The sequence below is a fragment of the Sceloporus undulatus genome, chromosome 2 (genome assembly GCF_019175285.1).
Source record: "Sceloporus undulatus isolate JIND9_A2432 ecotype Alabama chromosome 2, SceUnd_v1.1, whole genome shotgun sequence".
In the NCBI taxonomy this organism is placed as follows: Eukaryota; Metazoa; Chordata; class Lepidosauria; order Squamata; family Phrynosomatidae; genus Sceloporus; species Sceloporus undulatus.
This window is the reverse complement of record NC_056523.1, coordinates 291,236,817-291,257,254: the sequence shown is the minus strand read 5'-3', so window position 1 is coordinate 291,257,254 and position 20,438 is coordinate 291,236,817. Positions and strand designations below refer to the sequence as shown.

General features: G+C 38.2%; 1 protein-coding gene across 4 annotated transcripts in view; it reads left to right on the top strand.

Annotated features, from left to right (window-relative positions):
• WDR41 (WD repeat domain 41) overlaps positions 1-20,438 on the top strand; it is a 32,158-nt gene that overhangs the window by 9,480 nt on the left and 2,240 nt on the right. The window contains exons 2-13 of one of the 4 annotated variants that reach the window (XM_042449681.1): positions 688-800; positions 4,022-4,070; positions 6,189-6,320; positions 6,802-6,864; positions 7,872-7,983; positions 9,191-9,253; positions 9,600-9,707; positions 12,079-12,260; positions 13,664-13,785; positions 15,654-15,742; positions 16,288-16,421; positions 18,854-20,268. In XM_042449681.1, the coding sequence (XP_042305615.1) occupies positions 688-800; positions 4,022-4,070; positions 6,189-6,320; positions 6,802-6,864; positions 7,872-7,983; positions 9,191-9,253; positions 9,600-9,707; positions 12,079-12,260; positions 13,664-13,785; positions 15,654-15,742; positions 16,288-16,421; positions 18,854-19,006 (1,320 nt within the window). In that variant the 3' untranslated portion in view covers positions 19,007-20,268. Of the gene's footprint in view, positions 1-687; positions 801-4,021; positions 4,071-6,188; positions 6,321-6,801; positions 6,865-7,871; positions 7,984-9,190; positions 9,254-9,599; positions 9,708-12,078; positions 12,261-13,663; positions 13,786-15,653; positions 15,743-16,287; positions 16,422-18,853; positions 20,269-20,438 lie in introns of those variants that run through there. The other 3 variants (XM_042449683.1, XM_042449682.1, XM_042449684.1) reach the window with 3 other exon arrangements.

Here is a 20,438-nt window from a genome sequence, read left to right as displayed (position 1 = left end):
AAGAGCACCCAAAAGAAGCCCCAACCCCTTCTAATGGCTCCACTTCTGACCTTTTTGAATGCCTGGATTGGAAAAGCACAAACATTTATGCTGCCAGAATTTTGGAAGTTCTTTGGCATGGTTTTCTTTAGCTTCATCCTTTATATTATTTGTTATGTGCCTTTAAGTTTTACCCTCGACGTATCTATGGGTTAGATCAAAATCCATAGTTTTGGCCCCAAAATGTGCCTTCGACTTTTAGATGAGGTCGACTTATTGTCGAGTATATATGGTATATGGACTATTACAGTTAAAGTTACTGTACGTTGTTCGTAGGATCAAACAAACCAAAGTTCCTGTAACCAAAAAACCCCCCAAAGATATAACAAAACACAACCACCAAAGGGCTCTGGTAAATACTAAAGAAGAATAACAACACCCTGGAGCAGAAAAACAATGTAATGTCTAAAAGAGTTAAAAATACCCCACTGAAAGATTTAAAATGCTAAGGGTGAATAAAATATCCAAAATACTTGGAAATTATTCTAAATTATTTATAAAACAAAAGGCCAGACGCATTTCGACCTAAGTCTTCCTCAGTGGCCTGTAAAAATATAAAAAGTATAATAGCACCTTATCAAACAATGTGACTTTGCTCAATTCAAAAGCTGCAAATCTTTATTTTTCTTACTCTATATGGATTTCTAGAAATCAGGCCAGCCCATTGGTGAAGAACAAACACAAAATCCTTATACTGAGCTCCTTGTATTGAAAGGGCATCACGATATAGTGCGATTTTTAGTGGCAATAGATGATTACAGGTAAGATATTACTTTTCTAATTTTTCTCTTTTACACCATAAATTTCAATGAGTGTCTTTAAAACAAAATATTTTGTTTTTTCTCTTAAAAGCATTCTAGGCAAAGTAGCTCTTAAATGTAGGTGGTGACAGGAAATTCTTCAAAACCCTTATCTGAAATCTGGTTAACATATGGCTATCACAGAGTTTAAATTAAACAGAATCCTTAAATCATTGCAGTTAAAATACTAAAGCAGTGATGGGCAGTCTGTGGTTCTCCATTGACTGTGTCTTGTATATTTTCTTCAGTGCAGTATCAGTGCAGTACTGAATCAGTTCTTATGTTCTTCGTTACATCTTACATTTGGCTGCAAGTTGTTTCCACTTGTTCCAAAGCAATACTGTCTGCAAGCGTTATCCTTGGACTACTGTACAATTTTTGGAGGTTGATGCCTTTACTTCACTACATCAGCTTGGATCCAGGGATTTATTGGCAGAACAAGGTAGGCAGAAGATGCTTTTCCTGATGCTCCTGCTTCCAGGAGGTTCTTCTGCCCAATTTCCAGTAATTATAGAAGAGGGAGCATATGTTCTACAAACAAATCTGAGCCACGTATTTCTGGAAATACTGAAAATTTCTGTCACAAATTGATTCATAGTCTTTCTGTGTCTAAAGCTTGGCACGAAGATTCCATGGAAAGAATGATTTCAGACTCTGAATAGCGGCACCTACTGATTCTTGCATATACTGAAGCCCTTGGATAAGAATTCAGTTTTCATTCATGCAATTAGGCTCCTAAAGATATACCTAAAATATGCAAGAAAAGTGCAAAGCAGTTTCAAAATATGCAGTGTTTTACAGCCAGAAAAAAAAGTTACCAAAGAAAAGGTATATTTATGTATAAATAAATAAAAGAATAAATATTCTTTTAACAGTTTTATCTGCTTTTTAATATCTGACATGCATGATGATTAAACCAGGCACCACCACTTTATTTGATTCTTTCCAATAACATTAGCATTGTTACTTAGTTTCTGAAATGGTTTTATTTAGTTTTCATAGTTCTTTCATTGCATTTTTGTCAACTGTTGTAAGCCAGGTTTCACGCTTCAGCTCTTTAGATAATATCATCTTTTTGAGAATTTTGCAGAAGGATTTTCTTGTTTTCTCGGTGGCTCAACTAAAACCAGTGAGTGGAAAATTTTCTCAGATTGGTTTCTGAAGATACTAAATAAATCCTGTATCAACCTAACAGACAGCTGCTTTTCACTTCTTTTCTTTTGTGTTTTTGAACATGAAGAGAGGGTCATATTGATTGCAAGATCACTAAAGAAGGCTAAGCCTCAGCAAGAGTCTTCCAGAAATTGGAATGAGATAAAATTGCAAGTAATACTCTAGCATTTGACACATTAAACTAGACTGAATTCATAACACACTTTAAGAATAGCTTTCTCTGTTGCTCGTTTGACCATTTCTTGCTCCTCCAGGAAACAGACAAGGTTATAGAGGATGGTGATCATGACTGGAAAAGAATCAGGTGACCCATGAAACACCAGCTTGGTGAAAAGAATCCATTTGAGGAATTGATAGTTCTGCTATGAGCTTTTCACATGAAACCTGAGCTTCATATTTCTAATTATTTTTTTTTTAAAATCTAGCCCTTCTGTATGTTGAGAGACAAATAGCTTTGTTCAATAAAATTTAGAAATCAATCCCAGTTTATGACACACAAATAACATTTTATTGCTTATAAAGTTTCAGATTTCAATTCAGCTTGTAAGAGACTACTTTGTTAACTGATGTTTCTATTTTGGACTCCGTTTTGTGCCACTTCATCCATCCATTTTAAAAATGTTTTAATTGACAAACATTATTTTCTATTGTGTATCATAAAATCACATTGATAAACAAGCTTCATTTATATACCGCTTCATGCTGCCTAAGCAGTGTCTAAGCAGTTTACAACTGTAAGTTAATTTGCCCCCAACAATCTGGGTACTCATTTTAGCGACCTCGGAAGGATGCAAGCCTGAGTCAAGCTTGAGCCCTTTTGCTGGTCTTGAACTCGCAATCTTGTGGTTTTGAGTGAGTGGTTGCAGTACAGGCATTTAACCACTGCGCCACCAGGGCTCCTTCTGCTGAGTGCACACTAGGAGATAAACCTGAGTTCACATCCTTGTGTTTTGTGGAGACTATCCTTACACTACAGGTATTGTGTCCTGAGCCACTGCATATGTTCTTTGCCCTTTTACTGGTTTGTACTAGTCATTTACTTCAGTTAACACTGTTATATGTCAGGCAGGGACTTGCACCTTACGTGCAAATCTACAGCACTATATTAATAAAGCATAATAATAATAATAATAATAATAATAATAATAATAATAATAATAATAATGACAAGTAGCAACACTGCAAGCAGGGGAGGTTGAAAATGTCATAGTCTGAATTACACAGTCCTACACATTGCTGTTTTATGAGTTCCTATCTTATAGACAACTATGGGGCGAAACAGATGACCCTGAAAGTGCAGTGTCACCTAGGGAGCCAGATTGGGGCCGCAGCCCCACTGCAGCCAGCTTCCACCCCAAATAGGAGCTGAAAAAGTCCGCTTCTATTTCGGGCAGAAAAAAGCTGCCCCTTTGCTGGCTCTGGGGTGAGTGGCATCTGAACGCCACACCCCAAGTCACCTGGAAGCTGGCTGTCAGACTTTCAGGTCTGTCTGTTTCAGCCCATCGTTAATGTAAGAAATAGCCCCTTGAGGTGGTAAAAGACCAAATAAATGGAATGCTTTGAAATAGGAAGGAGAAGTAAATAGACAACTTATGATGTATTGAGAAAACAAGACCTTGTGTCTCAGGCTTATAGATGGATGAAGTGAAGAAAGAATCACCATCCTAAGTAGATGTTAATTAAACTTACTATTTGGTTTTGGGGTGTTTGGATTTTAATTCTGTAAAAAATAATGTGTCTGTAGCTGATGGTGTTTTGTGGAAGGGTGGGGGAAAGTTTAAGTCTATTTTGTTCATGTTGGGCTTACATTTTATTGTATGCTAATTAATACAAACATAATTTTGAAATTTTAAATATAACTTCGAAAGATTAGTTTCTTTTACCTCTGCATTTGCCAGTGCCCTAATTTAAAGAGTTATTTTTAATGAGCATTCTTAGGCTATTTCAATATGAATAGATGTGTTTTTCTTTAAATTAACTATTCTAAAAATTTACTTGTTGTTTATTAGGTTTGCATCAGCTGGTGATGATGGAATTGTTTGCTTGTGGAATGTTCAGGTTTGTTTTTGTGTAGCAATTCAATCCCTGTGGGTTGTTGTTGTGTGCTTTCATGTCAATTCTGACTTATGGCAACCCTATCATGAGATTTTCTTGGCAGAATTTGTTCATTTGCCCTTGTTTTCTCCTGAGGCTAAGAGAGTGTGATTTGCCCAGGAGGGGGGGGGATTCAAACCATCATCTCCCAGAGTCTTAGTTCAACACTCAAAACCACTACACCACACTGTCACTTGTAAACCATATGGGTGTGGTTTGCAATCTAAAAGACACAAAAGGGAAAAGGATTGGGATGAAGGGGGGAGTATATCTAGGCACTAGGGCAGCCTTTCTAATTTTGAAATAATATTCAGGTCTCAGGGAACGACTGCATGAAATTACTATACTATCTACATTTAAATTTTTTAAAAAACCTTTTTTCAATCACAGTCTTGCAGACCTAGCAACCTCTTGTGGAATCCTAGGGTTCCAAGGAACCCTGGTTGAGAAACCCTACTATAGGATCTTAGAGACAATCTTCTTTCTGGCAGACAAAGACAAACCAACTCTCTGAAGCTGTTCCTCCCCTGGCTGGTGTATAGACCAGACTGGTTTCTCTCTGCCTTGATGTATTTTTTGAGAAACAGAAGGTGTAGCCACTTGATGAACTAAGTTAGTATACACTGCAGCTCTGCAGTCCTGTGGCTACTGTTCCAGGGAGCTTAGTGTTATTTCTGACAGGCAGGTGTAAAACATATTCCCTTCAGTTATTGTTCACCTTGCCAGGATGTGGCTGTTGATCCTAGGATCTAATGAGTATACAGCTTCCTTCCTAGTTATACTGCATAGCCATAGATGCTTTGAGATTTTTTTAAAAAAATGTGAGCATCTTTCACATTCAAGGTAGCATTGTCAGAAGTATGTTGTGGAGTTTCACTGAATTAAAACTCAAGTACCAATCCACATCTTACAAATCTCAGCTTTCAGTTTTTAAAAAACGTGTTATCTCACAAGTCCATAAAAATGGGTGTGAAAGTGTATCCACGATATCCACTGAAATCTAAGAAGCAGGTGGAAAAGATGGGGCAAGCCAAGCAGAATATTCAGCTGAGTCTTTGATCCTTCCCATGCCTTGCAGAAACAGAATAAATTAAGCCTGACGCTGGTAACCTGATATTGGTCGGGTGTTTGGATGTCAAATCCTATAGTATGTGACCATTGTTCATTCTGTTTGAGATGCATGAGAGTTATAATCCATAGCACTTAGAAGGCACTATGTTGCCTGTCATTGATTTAAATTATATATACACGATGACTTAATTTTGTCATTTTGTATTGCTTGCAGATTTCAGATTTTTTAATGATGAAAATGCTAATTTGCAAAGAGTACCGTATATACAGCCTCAGTTGTATAATGTTCATTGTTATTAACTCAATAATTTGTACCATTGAGAGAAAGATAATTATAACTCCTTTCAGCTACTGCTGTTGCAAATGGTTGCAAAGGAATTGAAGCCATAGCTCAGTAGAAAAACATGCTTTGCATGTAGGAAGACCCAGATTCAATTCCAAGGCTGGAAAAGACTATGTCTGAAACCCCAGAGAGCTGTAAGTGTAACCAATGAGGCAAAGAACCTCTGGCACTTCAGATGTTTTGGACTATATCTCCGACAATCCTTTACCATTGGCTAATTTGACTGGGCCTTCTGAGAAGTGAAGACCAAAACATGTTATAATGCTGAATTGAATGGACCAGTGGTCTGATTTCATGTAAGGGGGTCCTTAACTTTTTATTTAATACTTTTAATTACAGTGGGCCCTTCCCTTACGTGGGGATCTGTCCTTGAACCCACCCATCCCCCGCATAAGCGAAATCCCGCATATGCTGGAGCCCCATTAAAAATAATGTGGCTCATGCCTGCGGTGTGGCACGGTGCATGCTCCATTATTTCTTCCGGGGTGCACCATGGCTTTTTCCAGTGCAGCTTCCAACGTATGCTGAAAGCTGCGTATATCGCGGCCGCTTATGATGCAGGCGCACTGTACTTAAATCACATCTTAATGGATTATTCCAATTATTTGTGTTTATTCTTCATTATATTTTCCATTATTTTCATTTATCAGTTTTGTTCTGTTTTTCAGAGTGGAGAGAAACTATTTGAGCTACATGCGCACACACACAAAATTACAGCTCTTGCAGCTTTTCCTCTGTCAGATACTTGTGAAGAAAAATGCCACATGATTTGGACAGCAGCTGCTGATAGGACTGTTGTAGTATCCTTTAATGGGAACATCATTGGGCAACTTTTTGATAGAAGAAATAAAGAAATGAGCTAGGCAGACCAATGGATGGTGACTGCTGTGGTAGAGACAGGACGTGACAAAGGAGTGCTAGTGCTTAATTTTCTTAACCCAAGTCTATCAACACATCATCCTGAGGAAACCTTCAGGAGTGCAGATTTCCTTCATCTCAGGTATAAAAAGGCTGCTGGGATTAGTTATAGAGTCCTTTGCTACAAGCTATATGCACAGAAGGGATCTCTGTCAAGTGCTTTTGTATATTTACTTCTCCAGTGCATACCCTCCACCTTTATATAGGAGGAAAATGTGGTACATACATCCCTCCCACTGCTTATTTGGCAAGGTTTGGATCAAGGCCATAGAAATTAAGCCATTATTCAAGTGTGTGTCTCCATCTTTAGAATTCTAACACTGGATTTATATACATAAACATGTCCTTAATAAATAAAAACAGGTATGGGATTGTGATAGTGGCAGGCAAATTCACAAAGTATCCTGCTTTCATTCTACTGTAAAGGTAAGTGGAAATGGAAGTTACATTGATGTTGGATATTGGCTGCATTCAGTTTACTGCAATTCTGTTACAATTCCCCTGAATATTTTGGGTCATTATGGGCTGCCTGAATTTTCAAACAATCTATTCTGCTCTCAGGATGTAGGTTGCCTGCATATTTTTCTGGCTTCTCCCAAATCAGGCCATATTATACTTGGCTGCATTTAATCACTTAGTTCATTTACACTGTATTCATTCATTCATGTTGTCAGTTTAACGTGACCTTGGGAGCCTCTAGCTCCCAGCCCAGCAACACCTGTCATCTTTGAAATTGTATCCTGGAAGTTATGAAGGTGGTCACTATGGAAATCTGTGAAACACACTCATATTTCTAGTTACTTAAATTACAATATTGTGAGTTAAGAAAACAGCTGAAAGTAACTTGTAAACTTCCTTGTAACGCAGTCTCTTCCTGTCTTCCTCCTTTGAATGAATCCATGAATGCAACAACTTCAGTGCTAGTCTTCAAAATAGTCCTTGTGTTTTGGTTAACTGCTGTCAGTTTGTGTCACAGAGTAATGCTGAAATAGCATGACCAGGGTGACAAAGTACTTCTACAAACATAATAAATTATATTTAGACTTCTGGATTTAGACATAACGTTTCAAGAGACAAGGCTTCACTGGTGATGTTTGAACTCACACTAGCAGAGGTTTTTTCTTGATATAGCTGTGTCACCCTCTCTTATATCTTTCAGGGGTATGATATGAAAGGGAGGGGAATTGCCTTTTTTGATAAAATTGATTGTTGTAAAATCTTTGAAGTATTTGTGTCTTAAAGCAGCAGGTCCCCTTCAATATCATCTTGAAGCATAAAGCACTTCTGTTCTGCCCTTATTAATTATAAATGTGCGAAAATAATGTTGCCAGATGTAGTTCTTACTAAGTAAACTTGATAACATTATTGCATGAAAATTCCCTGATGAAATTTGTTATGGAGTGTTCATCTGATTGTCTAATTTGGCTCTACAGTGTTTGACAGTTCTTCAAAGACTAGATGTATGGCTGTCAGGAGGGAGTGATCTCTGTGTTTGGAACCGAAAATTAGATCTCTTGTGTAAGACAAGTCATCTTATTGATGCAGGTAAAAATGTAAATGGCTCATTATAGCAGCTAAAATGTGAGTGAAATGGATCTATATAATGAAACAAAATCAACTTGGCAAAGTCTATTTAATTCTAAAGATAACATATATTAAAGTTGACCTCTATTTTCAAAATGTCAATGTAATAATTTTTGAGTTAAGAAGACTTGGAGCCTCCTGTGCCCTATGAATTTTAGAGTATGTCAAACTTCAATAACTGTATGTTAACTTAAGTGAGCTGGGTAGGTATATATTAATTACCAAATGAATATATATACCCCTTTAGAAATGAAATTAGACTCTTCCAGGTATGCTTGTATTAGGATGATCAGTGTTAAATAAGAGGTTCTATCTAAGACTGTAAACACAATATAAGTTTGAAATACTGAAGTAAAATACATTAAAGATACATATTGCACTTAACATTTTAACCAACTGTGCTTAAAAATGTTTACTGAGTTTATTGTGTGTGTGTGTGTGTGTGTGTGTGTGTTGTGTGCCTTCGAGTCACTTCTTACTTATGGCCACCCTATCATGGGGATTTCCTGGCAAGATTTGTTCAGAGTAGGTGTTCCATTGCAAACTCTGAGGCTGAGAGCATGTGACTTGCCCAAGGTCACCCAGTAGCTTTCATGGCTTAGCTGGGAATTGAATTCTGAAACGAGAATAGTAGCCCAACACTCAAACGACTATGCCACGCTGGCTGTCAATGAGTTTATTGTGATGGTTAAAAAAGTTTTGCACTTTAGAATCCAGTCGTTTTTGTTTACAAGGAAGAACAGACATCATGCTGTACTAAAAGCAGAACACGGGGATATATCCAATTAGCCCATCCTACTTATGGAAACTGTTCCATCAGAAGAAGGGGGAGAGTACTGAGGACCCTCACAGATAATACTGAGTGGGGCGGGGAGATTGCAAGGGGGAGGAGAGAAATGGAAAATACCATTGGTGCAAGCACAAATTGGTTCACATGACACTATTTCACACAAATATTCTATGTCCTATGGAAATAAAAGTAAGTTTGTACAGCTTAATTTTCTACTTCATAGATTTAATATTTTTCTTAGGAAAAATTAAGATCCGGGATATGGGATCTCATATGTGGGATACAATGTTCCATAACTGGCTAGAAATAATGTGAACTGTGTGGTAACTACTCATAAGCAATCATCTGATTATATATTTTTTGTTTTCTGCCTGAAAGATATTACTGCTATGATTGAACTACCAAAAAACTGTGTGGCAGCAGCTGTTGGTAAAGAACTGAGTAAGTATTTATGTTCTGTCTTTCACACATAAATGGAACTAAAACGCACACAAGAAGTTATTTTGTTAAAACACATTTATAGAAATTATGATTTCAAAGCACAATGAAATTAAGTGTATCTTCACTAGGGTTGCCAGAGTGTAAACTGGAGAGGGCTTCTGTGTCTTAAATGGTTTTGTAGAAGGGGGAATTTAAGCAGATGCTGCTTGTTACTTGGTTGTGCCTTTGGCAACACCTGCTGAAATTCCCTCTTCTATAGAATTTGACGCAATAATTTGTTGCAGGCTCCATTTGTAAAATATTTCTAGACATAGTTTGTATTTTAGAAATGTTACTTTTTTCTAAGTAATTTTTAGATTGAAAACTTCCAGAGATGGAACTGAATGGGATGTCTTTGAAGTGAAACGCCTTCTTGACCATCAAGACAATATTGTATCCTTGGTCAGTGTCAGTGGTAAGAGTGCTGTCAATTTTATTGTTAGTAAATATTGATATATTTTTGTTTCACCGTTTCTTGTTTTTTCACTTTCCCCCAAATATGAATAGTGGTTTTGTTACATTTTAAAACTTATTAAGTTGATTTGTTTTAAAAAGTTCTGGGAACTTCTCAGATTGAATGGACTTATATTTAAAGTATCTTAGGGTAAAACTTTCTGTTATAATGCATTGTAACAGCATTCTTTGCACAAATTAAGCTTTCTGCTTTTGATTAAATTTTTATCTAATTCTGGAAGGAAGTTTTTGAATGATACCTTTAATACTTCCCTTGGTTGTATTAACATTAACAGCTGTTACTTGTGTTAACATTTTTTATCACATCCTTTGTCTAAGAAGCTATGAGCGGTATGCATGGCTCTCTCTCATGTTAATTGTATCCTCCCAATCACCATGTGAGTAGGTTAGGATGAGAGAGTTTGACTAGCTGAAGGTCATGCTGTGAGCTTCATGGTTGAGTTCCAAATTGAATCAGGGTTTCACCTGTCCTAGTCTAACCACTACAGAGCACTGGTTCTCATAGTTTTGAGGCCTTTATAATACAGATCATGACTTCCATCCATAAAAGACTCTTTGTGTGAAAGTAGGGTTCCGCTGCAAGAGAAGCACTGCTGTAGGCTGAACAGCATTCACAACACTCCACCAAGTTATGGATAAGATACTACTTTGTAGCACAATTGTTAATTCCACTTTAGGAAAGGCATTAAAAATTACACTGGATTCCTAACTTCTTTCTTATGCCCGTTGATGGCTGTCTCTTCAGTTGTGAAAATGAATTTGTGTTAATTTTCTTTTGTTGGGTTTTCAAGGGATTAAAACAGCTAATTAGATATAGTAATTATACATATATTTTCCCATCCCACAAGGAAGAAATTTCTCCAGGCAGCCAGAAAGAAGGTTGGATTGCATCTACCAAAATTTGTAACCATTGGTTATGCTGGCTAGGGCTGCATGGAGTAGCAGTTGAACAGCAGCTGAAGGGGTAGATAATCCCTATTTCTGTTTTATATTCAGACTACCAAAAATGACTAGATACAACTGGCCCTCCTTATCCACGGATTCTTTATCCATGGATTCAAGCATCCACAGCTTGAAAATATTCCAAAAAAAGTATAAATTCCAAACAGCAAACCTTGATTTTCCATTTTATATAAGGAACACCATTATGCTGTGCCATTATATTTAATGGGACTTGAGCATTTACTTATTTATTTACTTACTTACAGTAGGGCCCTTCAACCCTTAAGGCTCTCAGAGCGGCTTACAATTATTATTTTAATTAGACGGTTCCCTGCCCTCAGGCTTACAATCTAAAAAGACATGACACAAAAGGAGAAGGGAATGGTGGTGGGGAAAGGGAGCATTCACGGATTTTGTTATCGATAGGGATAACAACCCCCAGTGGATAACAAGGAGCCACTGTATATGTAGATGGGAAAGCAAGCCTATAGATATTCTTGTAGGCCAGGGATAGGCAGCTTGGGAAGCCTTGGCAAACATATTTCGGCTTCTTGGACTTTTTAGGCTGAATTAGGTCTCAAATGCTAAAATAATCTGGAAAAAAATAAGAACCAGAAGTGACCTCCAATCCAGTTAAAAAGGGGGTTGGAGTTCTCCTGAAACTGTTGTCCTCAAATACAAAACCACTACCTGTGCTGATTGTTTCACTTTACCCAAGTGCAGGGGAAGACAGTGGAGAAGGCTCTGGTGAGTCCTCATACCGCCCCCAGCACTTTTATTAGCATTAATGTGGCTAATTTCATGCTTTTGTTGCAAAGCCTAATTCTAGGAAAGGGTGTAGGATGTTAATTTAGTGGGAAGAGAAGTGCCTATGATGGTCTTTTGTGGTGTTCTAATAAAGAATGTGGAATTGTTATTTGTTAGCAGCTTGTATTTTTCCAGGAGAGGGGAATGCGGGGGAGCTGATGAAGCTACAGGCAGATGTTTGATGATGGCACCATATGGTGGCCCATTAGCAGGCTATGGTTACCTTATGTATTATCAGTCAGTAGCCTGTGGTAGCAGAATGCTCCACAGCCCTTCTAACAATTTTAAAAACAAGACAAAAATTGAGGATTGAGGCCTGCTTCCTCTGTACCCTACCAATGAAATCAATACTCACTGTGAAGACATGGGAGATGACCTTCTTAGATCTGGCACCCAGTTGTGGAGGCCTGATTGTACCAAAGCTGATTTCATTTAGATACCAAATAAATCATGGCTATTTATTAAAGCCACTGATTTACTTCAAATGCTACACACAGGGTTTAAAAATCATTTCAGTCTTTCAAATCTGTTTTAATTGTGTTCAATATGTTTTTGGTACCTAGAACTGATTTTTGCCACTGGCTCCTATGTGGGAGAGCTGATTGTATGGGATTCATTGGACTGGACTATGCAAGCCTATGAATGCAATTGGGATGCATCTCTTCATGTGGACCCACAACAAGAAATTAAATTATCACACAGTCAAAATGAAGTGTCAGTTCAACATTTAGCTTCTGATGAGGAGGTAAAAACTTTTACGATATAAAAGATCTGTAAAGTACATTTCCTCTTCTGTTTCTGGTTAGTAAACACTTATTTAATATGTATTTGGGTTTTCATTTTGTATTAAGTTTTATTATTCACATTTCATATGGCAATGTTGATTAATCAGTCCTCAGTAAACGGCTATCAAAAATCTTATCTTTAACTTGCTGATTTTAATAACCCACTTTTTAAATGAAGGGTCTATTCAGTGAGTATGGAGCGTTTGATATATAACCTTCTGACCATGACAAATGTGATTCCTGAACTACATTAGTTTTCATTTGTTCTCATTAGTGCAAAAGTTTGACCGTAGTTCAGCATTCTTTTTGTTTTCCATAGCATGCAGGCCACGCTAATCATATTTACTGGTAATTCATGCCTACTTTACTAATTTGCATAAATCATTCTGTTGAATTTGGGTGGCTGAGTGTCAGTAAACTGGTCCTAGTCATGGTGTCAAGGTCCGAGATGGTGCAGCTATTTTGTTGATAGTTAACCAATTTTTTTTGCTCACAATGATGGTTGACATTCTTTACCAGTTGTCCAACAACCAAAATCCCCCCCTCTCAAACCCATCTTTGAAGTGATGCTGCTATTTTCATGTAGCTGGATGGACTGCAAAGGCATTATCTGCAGGGACATCTGAGGATACCAGGAGGTTCTTGCAGATGTCATTTGCAGTGCACCCAGTTACAGGAAAATAGTTGGATGCATCGGCCTTGATTCACCCTGCTCTTCAGTGACAGAAATGACCATGTTGTAGATGTGTGTGTAGATGATGTGTTGCTTAAAAGGTGAATTTGGGGAGGAAGTAGCACCAGGAGATGTAGCTATGGCAGTGTAACTTTATGCTAGACGTATGTCTCTTGATGCAGGCTTCTGGGTAATGTTTCTGTTCACAAGGACACTCAAAGCAGGTCACTATAAAAGACTATAAAGACAATTTAAGCATAGTAACAAAATATGCATACAGTTTAAACCCCCATAAAATAATGTACCAGTAAGTAATCAACCTGTTTCATGCAGTAAACCATAGGGGCCTAATGGGATGAAACTGACCAACTCAGCCATGAAAGGCCTAGGAGAACAAGGTTTTTGCAGATCTTCTAAAGCCCTTGAAGAGAGGTTGGAACAAAAACAATTGCCTGTACTGTTGGATGTCACTAGCAATTGGATTGTAGCATTTATATGAATTTAGGCATAATGTACCATTCTTTGTGTGTGATTATACTGGTAATTACAGTTTAAAGGGCTATGTACTGCTTACCTTCCCAGTCATTTGGCTTAGACTGAAAAGTAACAGTGTCACAGTTCTACTGGAAATCCATTACACCATGTAATATGTCTGTTTTCTTATGAGGTTCTATTACATTTTCTTTCCAGTGTGTGTTTGCTGCTGTTGGAAAGGGCATATACGTGTATAACCTTCAGATGAAGCGTGTGATTGCCTTTCAGAAGACTGCTCATGACTCCACTGTTCTGCACATTACAACAGTTCCAAACAGGTGCAAGTTACACTCATTTTTTCTTGCACTGTAAGCATCAAAAAGATGAATAGGGGCATACTTTTTATCTTCTTTCCTCTTCTACCTACCCTTCCAAAATATTGTCCCTGCCATTTTTAGTTCTTGCAGTAAGAAAAATTCAGTCTTTAGACTGAATTGCCCTTTTTGAAATGCAATTTTCTTTTAAATGTGCTATTGTGGTTTTGATGAGGTGATAGCAAAAAGAAAAATATTATGTTTAGTGAACATGATGAGTTGGGTTTAGGTTTAGTCAGAGTACACCAATTGAACTCAGTAGGGCTTAGTCATAGTCCCATTGACTAACTAATATAACTAAGATACTGTGGGTGTACTCTAAGTCCAGATTCACACCATTGTATTAATTATGACTAAATCTTATTTCAACCATTATGTTAAAAGAATTACACTTTCTTTTTTCCCCAAAAAAGGACAATAAGCTGTCCATAACCTGAATTAAATACAGTTATATCAGAGATTTAACTTCTTAAATTTCCATGTTGTTGATGGAATTGATGTTCACTATCAAATAGTATGCATGCACATAGTTTAACATGCCAGATGTCTTTGTTCGTGATTTAAGTGTTTCCAGTCACACTAGAACTTGACTTGAAAATTAGCACACATTGTTCCGTTTTCGTATTGTTTTAACTTGGTGGTGTTGGCACACCATGCCAACGTATTCTTGTTTATAACATATGACCCAGATTCAGATTGCGCTATATGTGAGTTGAAAGAACTTGGTGTGTATGAAATCTCTGGCTGTATCCCAACAAGAATCTAGAGAGTCTTCTGGAAGATACAAGATTCTGCAGAGGAAAAAAAACCTATTGTTTTTTTAAAACTTGGTGCATGTGTGAATTGTTTTATGTAGCTTTTTGGATTCTGTCTTGTACTTATCAGTTAATACCACACATATCAAGGTCAAGATCTCAGGTCATGATAACAATGTTACAAAACTTAGATCAATTCCTGTTTTTATGGAGTTTTATATCTGAAAATCATTTGAAGCAGTTGTAAAAGTAGATGGAATTTTATTTTTATTTGTTATGTTAGGAAATCAGAATAACAACATGAAAAATTGTAGTGCACTGTACACTAAAAAAGACCCTTAAAATGCTTTTACAGTTCTCAGAATGAAATCAAACATTTAGCCAATCCTAAAAGCGCTTCCTATAGTACTTACTTTTGGCCCGCAACTGAAATGTCAATAGAGTTGTGTTTAGATATGTGTTCCAAAGCACAGGTGCTATGACAGAGAAAGTGCTGTTATATACTGTTGCTGCTTTCACTTCTGTAAAATCTAGTACAATATGTATGCCTCCCATGCTGATATGAAGAAATAGGAAGACTTATGGAAGGAGAAGTTGCTGAAGTAAGCAGGCAACAAGCCATGTGTGCTTTAAAGATCATTCACAGCACTTTGCACTGGTTCCAGGAGTATATAGTAGTCAATAAATGAGGTTTCCAAAACAAGAATGGCTGAGGCTGTATGTCTGTTGAAACAGACAAAAGCGGCTCATGCCTAAGGTTTCCCTGACCGCTGTAAACATGTGAGGATCCAGCAGCAAAAGTGTATACTAAGGAAACTATTGTACCTGATCCTTTTATAAGGAATCTTACCTTGTCCAGAATAGGCAAACCTTTTGACAAAGCCTTCTGGTGACACCTGAGTCATCCACACTGATTTAAATGGAGCTGGAGCTCAGTGAGATATCTTACTCAAAGCATATTTAGTATCAGCCTTCATACTAAATCTTGAGTATGCTTTGGTTTTGTGCAGTTGGACAAATAAGCTTCTGCAGAATTTTCCATTTGTGTGTAAATAATACTGGATCTGGTTTTACCAGGCAGCTAATCTCCTGTTCAGAAGATGGCAGTGTTCGAATATGGGAGTTAAGAGAGAAGCAGCAACTTACTGCTGAGCCAGTTCCATCAGGTCTGTATCCATGAAGTGAAAATTGGCTGCATAAAAAAGTGAGAGACAAACTTGGAGAGCTTCATAGATGGTCCTTTCAGTGTTTCTACACATAGAAATAGACATATCCTGTGTATTATTTATATGAAAGCAAAAAAGAGCTATTTTGAATGTGCTTCTAGCCAATATTTGGTTTTAGAATTGAGCAACAGAAAATGTAAATAGGCAGTTAGGAGCAAGACTAATAACCTGACATCTATAGTGCTGTTTTTTCTCGTTCATTAAGTTGGTCTCATAAAAATTATTGTTACATTTTGGAATTATTATTTCATTTGGCTGGCAACTTACTGTGGCTGTTTGAACAGTAGCAGAAACAAATACAAACAGACACAGGAAAAAAAACTGCTCTAGTCTGCTTTCAGAACATGATGTCCTTTGATTGGATGCCCAGTTCTTAGAGAATGTTTGTAATGGTCAGAGTGGGGACTAAGCAGGACAAGATCTGAGAATGCGAATTTGACACACGATGCTTTTTAATTTTTATTTTAACCTTGTTTATCTTCCAGGTTTTTTCAGTATCTGGGGATTTGGAAGGACAAACAAGCAAGTCAATCACATAACTAAAAAGACACCAGAGAGCACCACTGTTTTCTCCTTGGATCTTATTGGGGATTTGATTGGCCATTCTTCAGCTGTACAGGTGTTGTAACAAATTGTTGATGTCATTCTTGTAATTGTGAAACATACTGCTTCATTATGGTCTTTGTGCCTCACACAAATGGGTTTTTACATCTGCAGAGACCAAGTGGGAATGTTCTAGAGCTGAGTGGCTTGGTGGAAACTCTGCCAAGTCAGTCTGCCAAACTGTTCTTCAGCGGTCTTTGCAATACAGACAACTAGCATGCAAACATGTATGTTGGCTTGCAAATGCTTCTTATGGGAGAAGATGTTAGCCTTCATCCCCAATCTCCTGAGGATCAAAGAAATGCATTGTTGCTCTTCCAGCAGAAAGCCCATTCCCTGGCAGGGCAATAAATACAGTCAGCATGCCACTCTGCTAACTGCACTTCCAAAGTAATATCAGAGGCAGTTGCAATTGGCTACACTCTGCTGGACTTTCTGAAGATACCAGCCACCGCATCAAGGATTTACTGTTTGATGGAGAGGGGCCTGTTTAACTGGAAGACCTACAATGTTATGGATTATCTTTTCAAGGCTAGGTTGGCAGTAGAAAAGATGGGTTCTGGCATAAAACATCATCAACAGCAGCAATACCGACTTCCTTGTAAAAACCTCTGAACATCATCTTTTTCTAGATCTAAATCTCTGTCTAGATCAGTGGTTATTTATCTATGGTCCCCAGATCCCCAGGGGGCTGTAGTCACTTCACAGAGGGTCCATGAAGGCTTGGAGAAATTTTACTAGCTTTTACAGTTAAAAGCTCTAAGTCTGAACTGCAAAAGCTCATAATATTTCTTAGAATCTAAGATAAAAGGAGAGGGAGTCAGAGAAATCAGCTGCTCAGGCACCTTCTCTTTTCCCTCCCATCCTGTGATTGACCATTTCCCTCTCTCATGCAGACACCATGTGCTCTGCCATGGGCCTTCTCTTCCAGTGTTCAGCTTCAAGTCCGCAATTGCCTGTGGAGATGGAGATTGAGTGGAATGCATGATATGTGCCAACACACATCCATCGCACCCCCCCCACACACACACACTTTTTGTTAGGAGTGAATCTTTGGGGAAGGAGAATGGAGAAACCTGTAGAACAGCCCAGCTTATGTTCTTGCTTGCCGACAGAGCTCTGTCCCCTCCTTTTCAGTCTTATGTGGCCACTCCATCAGCACCACTACCAGAGCCTATCACAGCCTTGAGTGGCATAAGTAAAAAAGGAAGGGTGCATGAACCTCTCCATGTTTCTCTTGCCTACCCCAGGTCTTCTGGCTGGAATCGTAACAGTTCTGGCCCAGGAGGTTTGCAGTGGGTGAGAAGAGTGTGGAGACGTCAATTAAAAAAAAAGCACAAGAGAGAGGAGGCACAAGTGGTGTCTCACAAGGACGAGCAAAAAAAAAAAAAAGAAGAGTGTGTGAGCTTTTCTGTACTCCTCTCACCCCCGCCCCCAAGCCTTTCTAGACTGGAGTCACATAAAGTGCAGCCTGAAAGGGCTGGAGTGGATGAGAAGACTATGAAGATGTTTGCATGCCCTTCTTTTTTGTTCACATTATTTGTGGGGTGCAACTTGTGCCTTTTTTCTTTGTGGACGGGCCATGTTAGTACCCCATGTCAATAGGCAGATGATCAAGTTGGTTCTGGAGCAGATCAAGCAGGACACCACAGTGGTGTTCAGCAATAGGGACCTCAATGGTAGGGAGGAGAGGAAAAGGCTCTGCTGTCAGCAGCATTACTCCAATCTTTCTACAGAGGGGCTTGGAAAAAAGTGAACTACTAGGGTGCCCATCCTGTTGGTCAAGGCTTGAGAGGGCTGGGCAGAGCCCACTTCTTTTTCCTTGTAGAACTCATTCCCACAAATGGCCTCTCCCAGGTGTGGGTTACGAAAGAAAACCACTACACCAAAAAGACACGGTCTCATCTGATTTTGGAAAGCAGGCAAGGTCATAGTTGACAGTAATTTTCTTGAATTGATATGTATGATTAATGTGAACAAGAAGGGTGTGCAAAACTTTCCATGCTCTTCTCACCCCTGGAGTTATATAAATGTTATACTGTACTAAGGATCTTATGAGGTGCAGCTTGTGCCCCCCCTCCTTTGTGGAAAGGCATTTGATGCACTTTTAAGATTTTTAATCTTAAGTCTTTGTGGTCCCCAGCAACAAAAGATATTTAAAGGGGCCTCATTGTGAATAAAGGATGAAGAACCACTGGTCTACAGAGGTGGCTCAACACTTGATGCTGCCCTACATTGTATACTGTCTATTTTACCATTCTATTTTTTATTTCCTTCTTTTGACTAGCCAGTTTGATTTGTTGTCCATATAAATGATTTCTGAAGGACTTGCATTAATTCGAGTTTACCATGTTGGAGAGGGTGTTACCTTATTTAAGTATGTGTGTGTGTTTAGAAAAAGTCAAATAACTGGATATGTTAGGTTTGACAATATAGTTTTCCTTGCAGATGTTCCTGTTCTTTACTGAACATGGCCTGGCAACATGCTCTGCTGATAACTTCATTATTTTGTGGAAAGATGGAGAACGGGAATCTAGACTGCGCAGCTTAATGCTATTTCATAAATTAGAACACAGTGAAGATTTGCAGCTTAGGATCTAAGATGCCTTAAATGTGAATAACTGTATGGAAGTATGAGTGACTGCAATAAGCTGTTTGAAATCTTACGTATTTAAAATAACATGGTGTATAATGTTGTTCTTGAATTTTATATGTGTGTGTGTGTGTATTGTTCTATAGAAACTAGATAATTTTGTGCATTTGAAACATTGGCTGTATTCTTCTTGGTGATTTACATATGTGTAAGTTTTCCTAACAGCAATGGGACAATTTTCTCTGATACTACTGTAAATGTCTGCATTTAGTTCAAAGTGACAGAAGTGGAATTGAGCATGTGGCCTAGTTGCACATGCAGAATTGCACTCTTGGCTGATGGATATTAATTCACTTCTGCTGCAAGTTGTGATAGTAGTCCTTTGGTTTTGTGTTAGATTGTGCATTCAGTTATACAACCTAATAAATAGTACAATCAGCAGGTCATGCTACATACAGAGATTTACTTCACACATTCCTAGTGTAGAATTTTGGCTGAGAGTAATCTACATTAGCAGATGTTAAAACAAATAAGACTAGTAAAGGAATAGCATTTTATGAGAAGTGGTGTGAGCAATTAATTTTAACTTCATCTTGTAGTTCTGGCTTTTTTTTATTGCACTGCTGAAGCACATCATATGTTGCAGTGTCTGCCAAAATCTAGAATGCTTGCCAAATTCTGGGAGTCCAAACAGATAAATTGTGCAGTGGCTTTCCAGGGAAACTCACAGATGCTCCACATTCTGTCTGGCTATGGAAGGTGTAGTACTGCTGCCTGTCAGCCTCTACAAAAGTTTGTGGTCTGTGCCTGGCAGGTAGAACTGTTCTTGTCCCATGGAAATCACTCCTATATGCAGTCAGCCAATTTATCCAGCGTCTATGGGAATGAATGGAAGAGGGTATCTAATTTTGAGGAAGCAGCCACTTCAAAACAGTATTAAAATTGGCCAGTGAAATATTTGTTTAGGAGAGTAGAGATGTTTTGACAAAGCTGCTTCCTCATTCATGAAAGCATACATTTCCATGGGACAATCCAAGTAAGCTGAAGAGAAACCCAGAGAGAGAGAGACGCCTTCAAAGTGTATTCTAAGAGAGAAATTTAATACATTGAGGTTCTTTGTTAATGAAGCCCTAGAATTAGACAGAATATATGAAGGTATGTCATTTCTTTGAACCCCAAACTTTTTGTTATGTATGTGATATTTACATTATTCCAGTCTCTGTCACTGTTTATTTTGTGACTGAAGAAAAATTAAACTGAGCAGACAAAACACCAGGTGTGTGCAGGTGCAGATGTGTATGAAGAATAAAGGGTTGGATGCAGCCTTTATTTCACAGGCAGACACAAGCCCTGAGTGTAATTTTCTTAGAAAGCCCCCATGAACAAAAGAAGGGGGGGGGAAGGATATCTTGGCCAATTCCCTCATCCACAGCACTACCA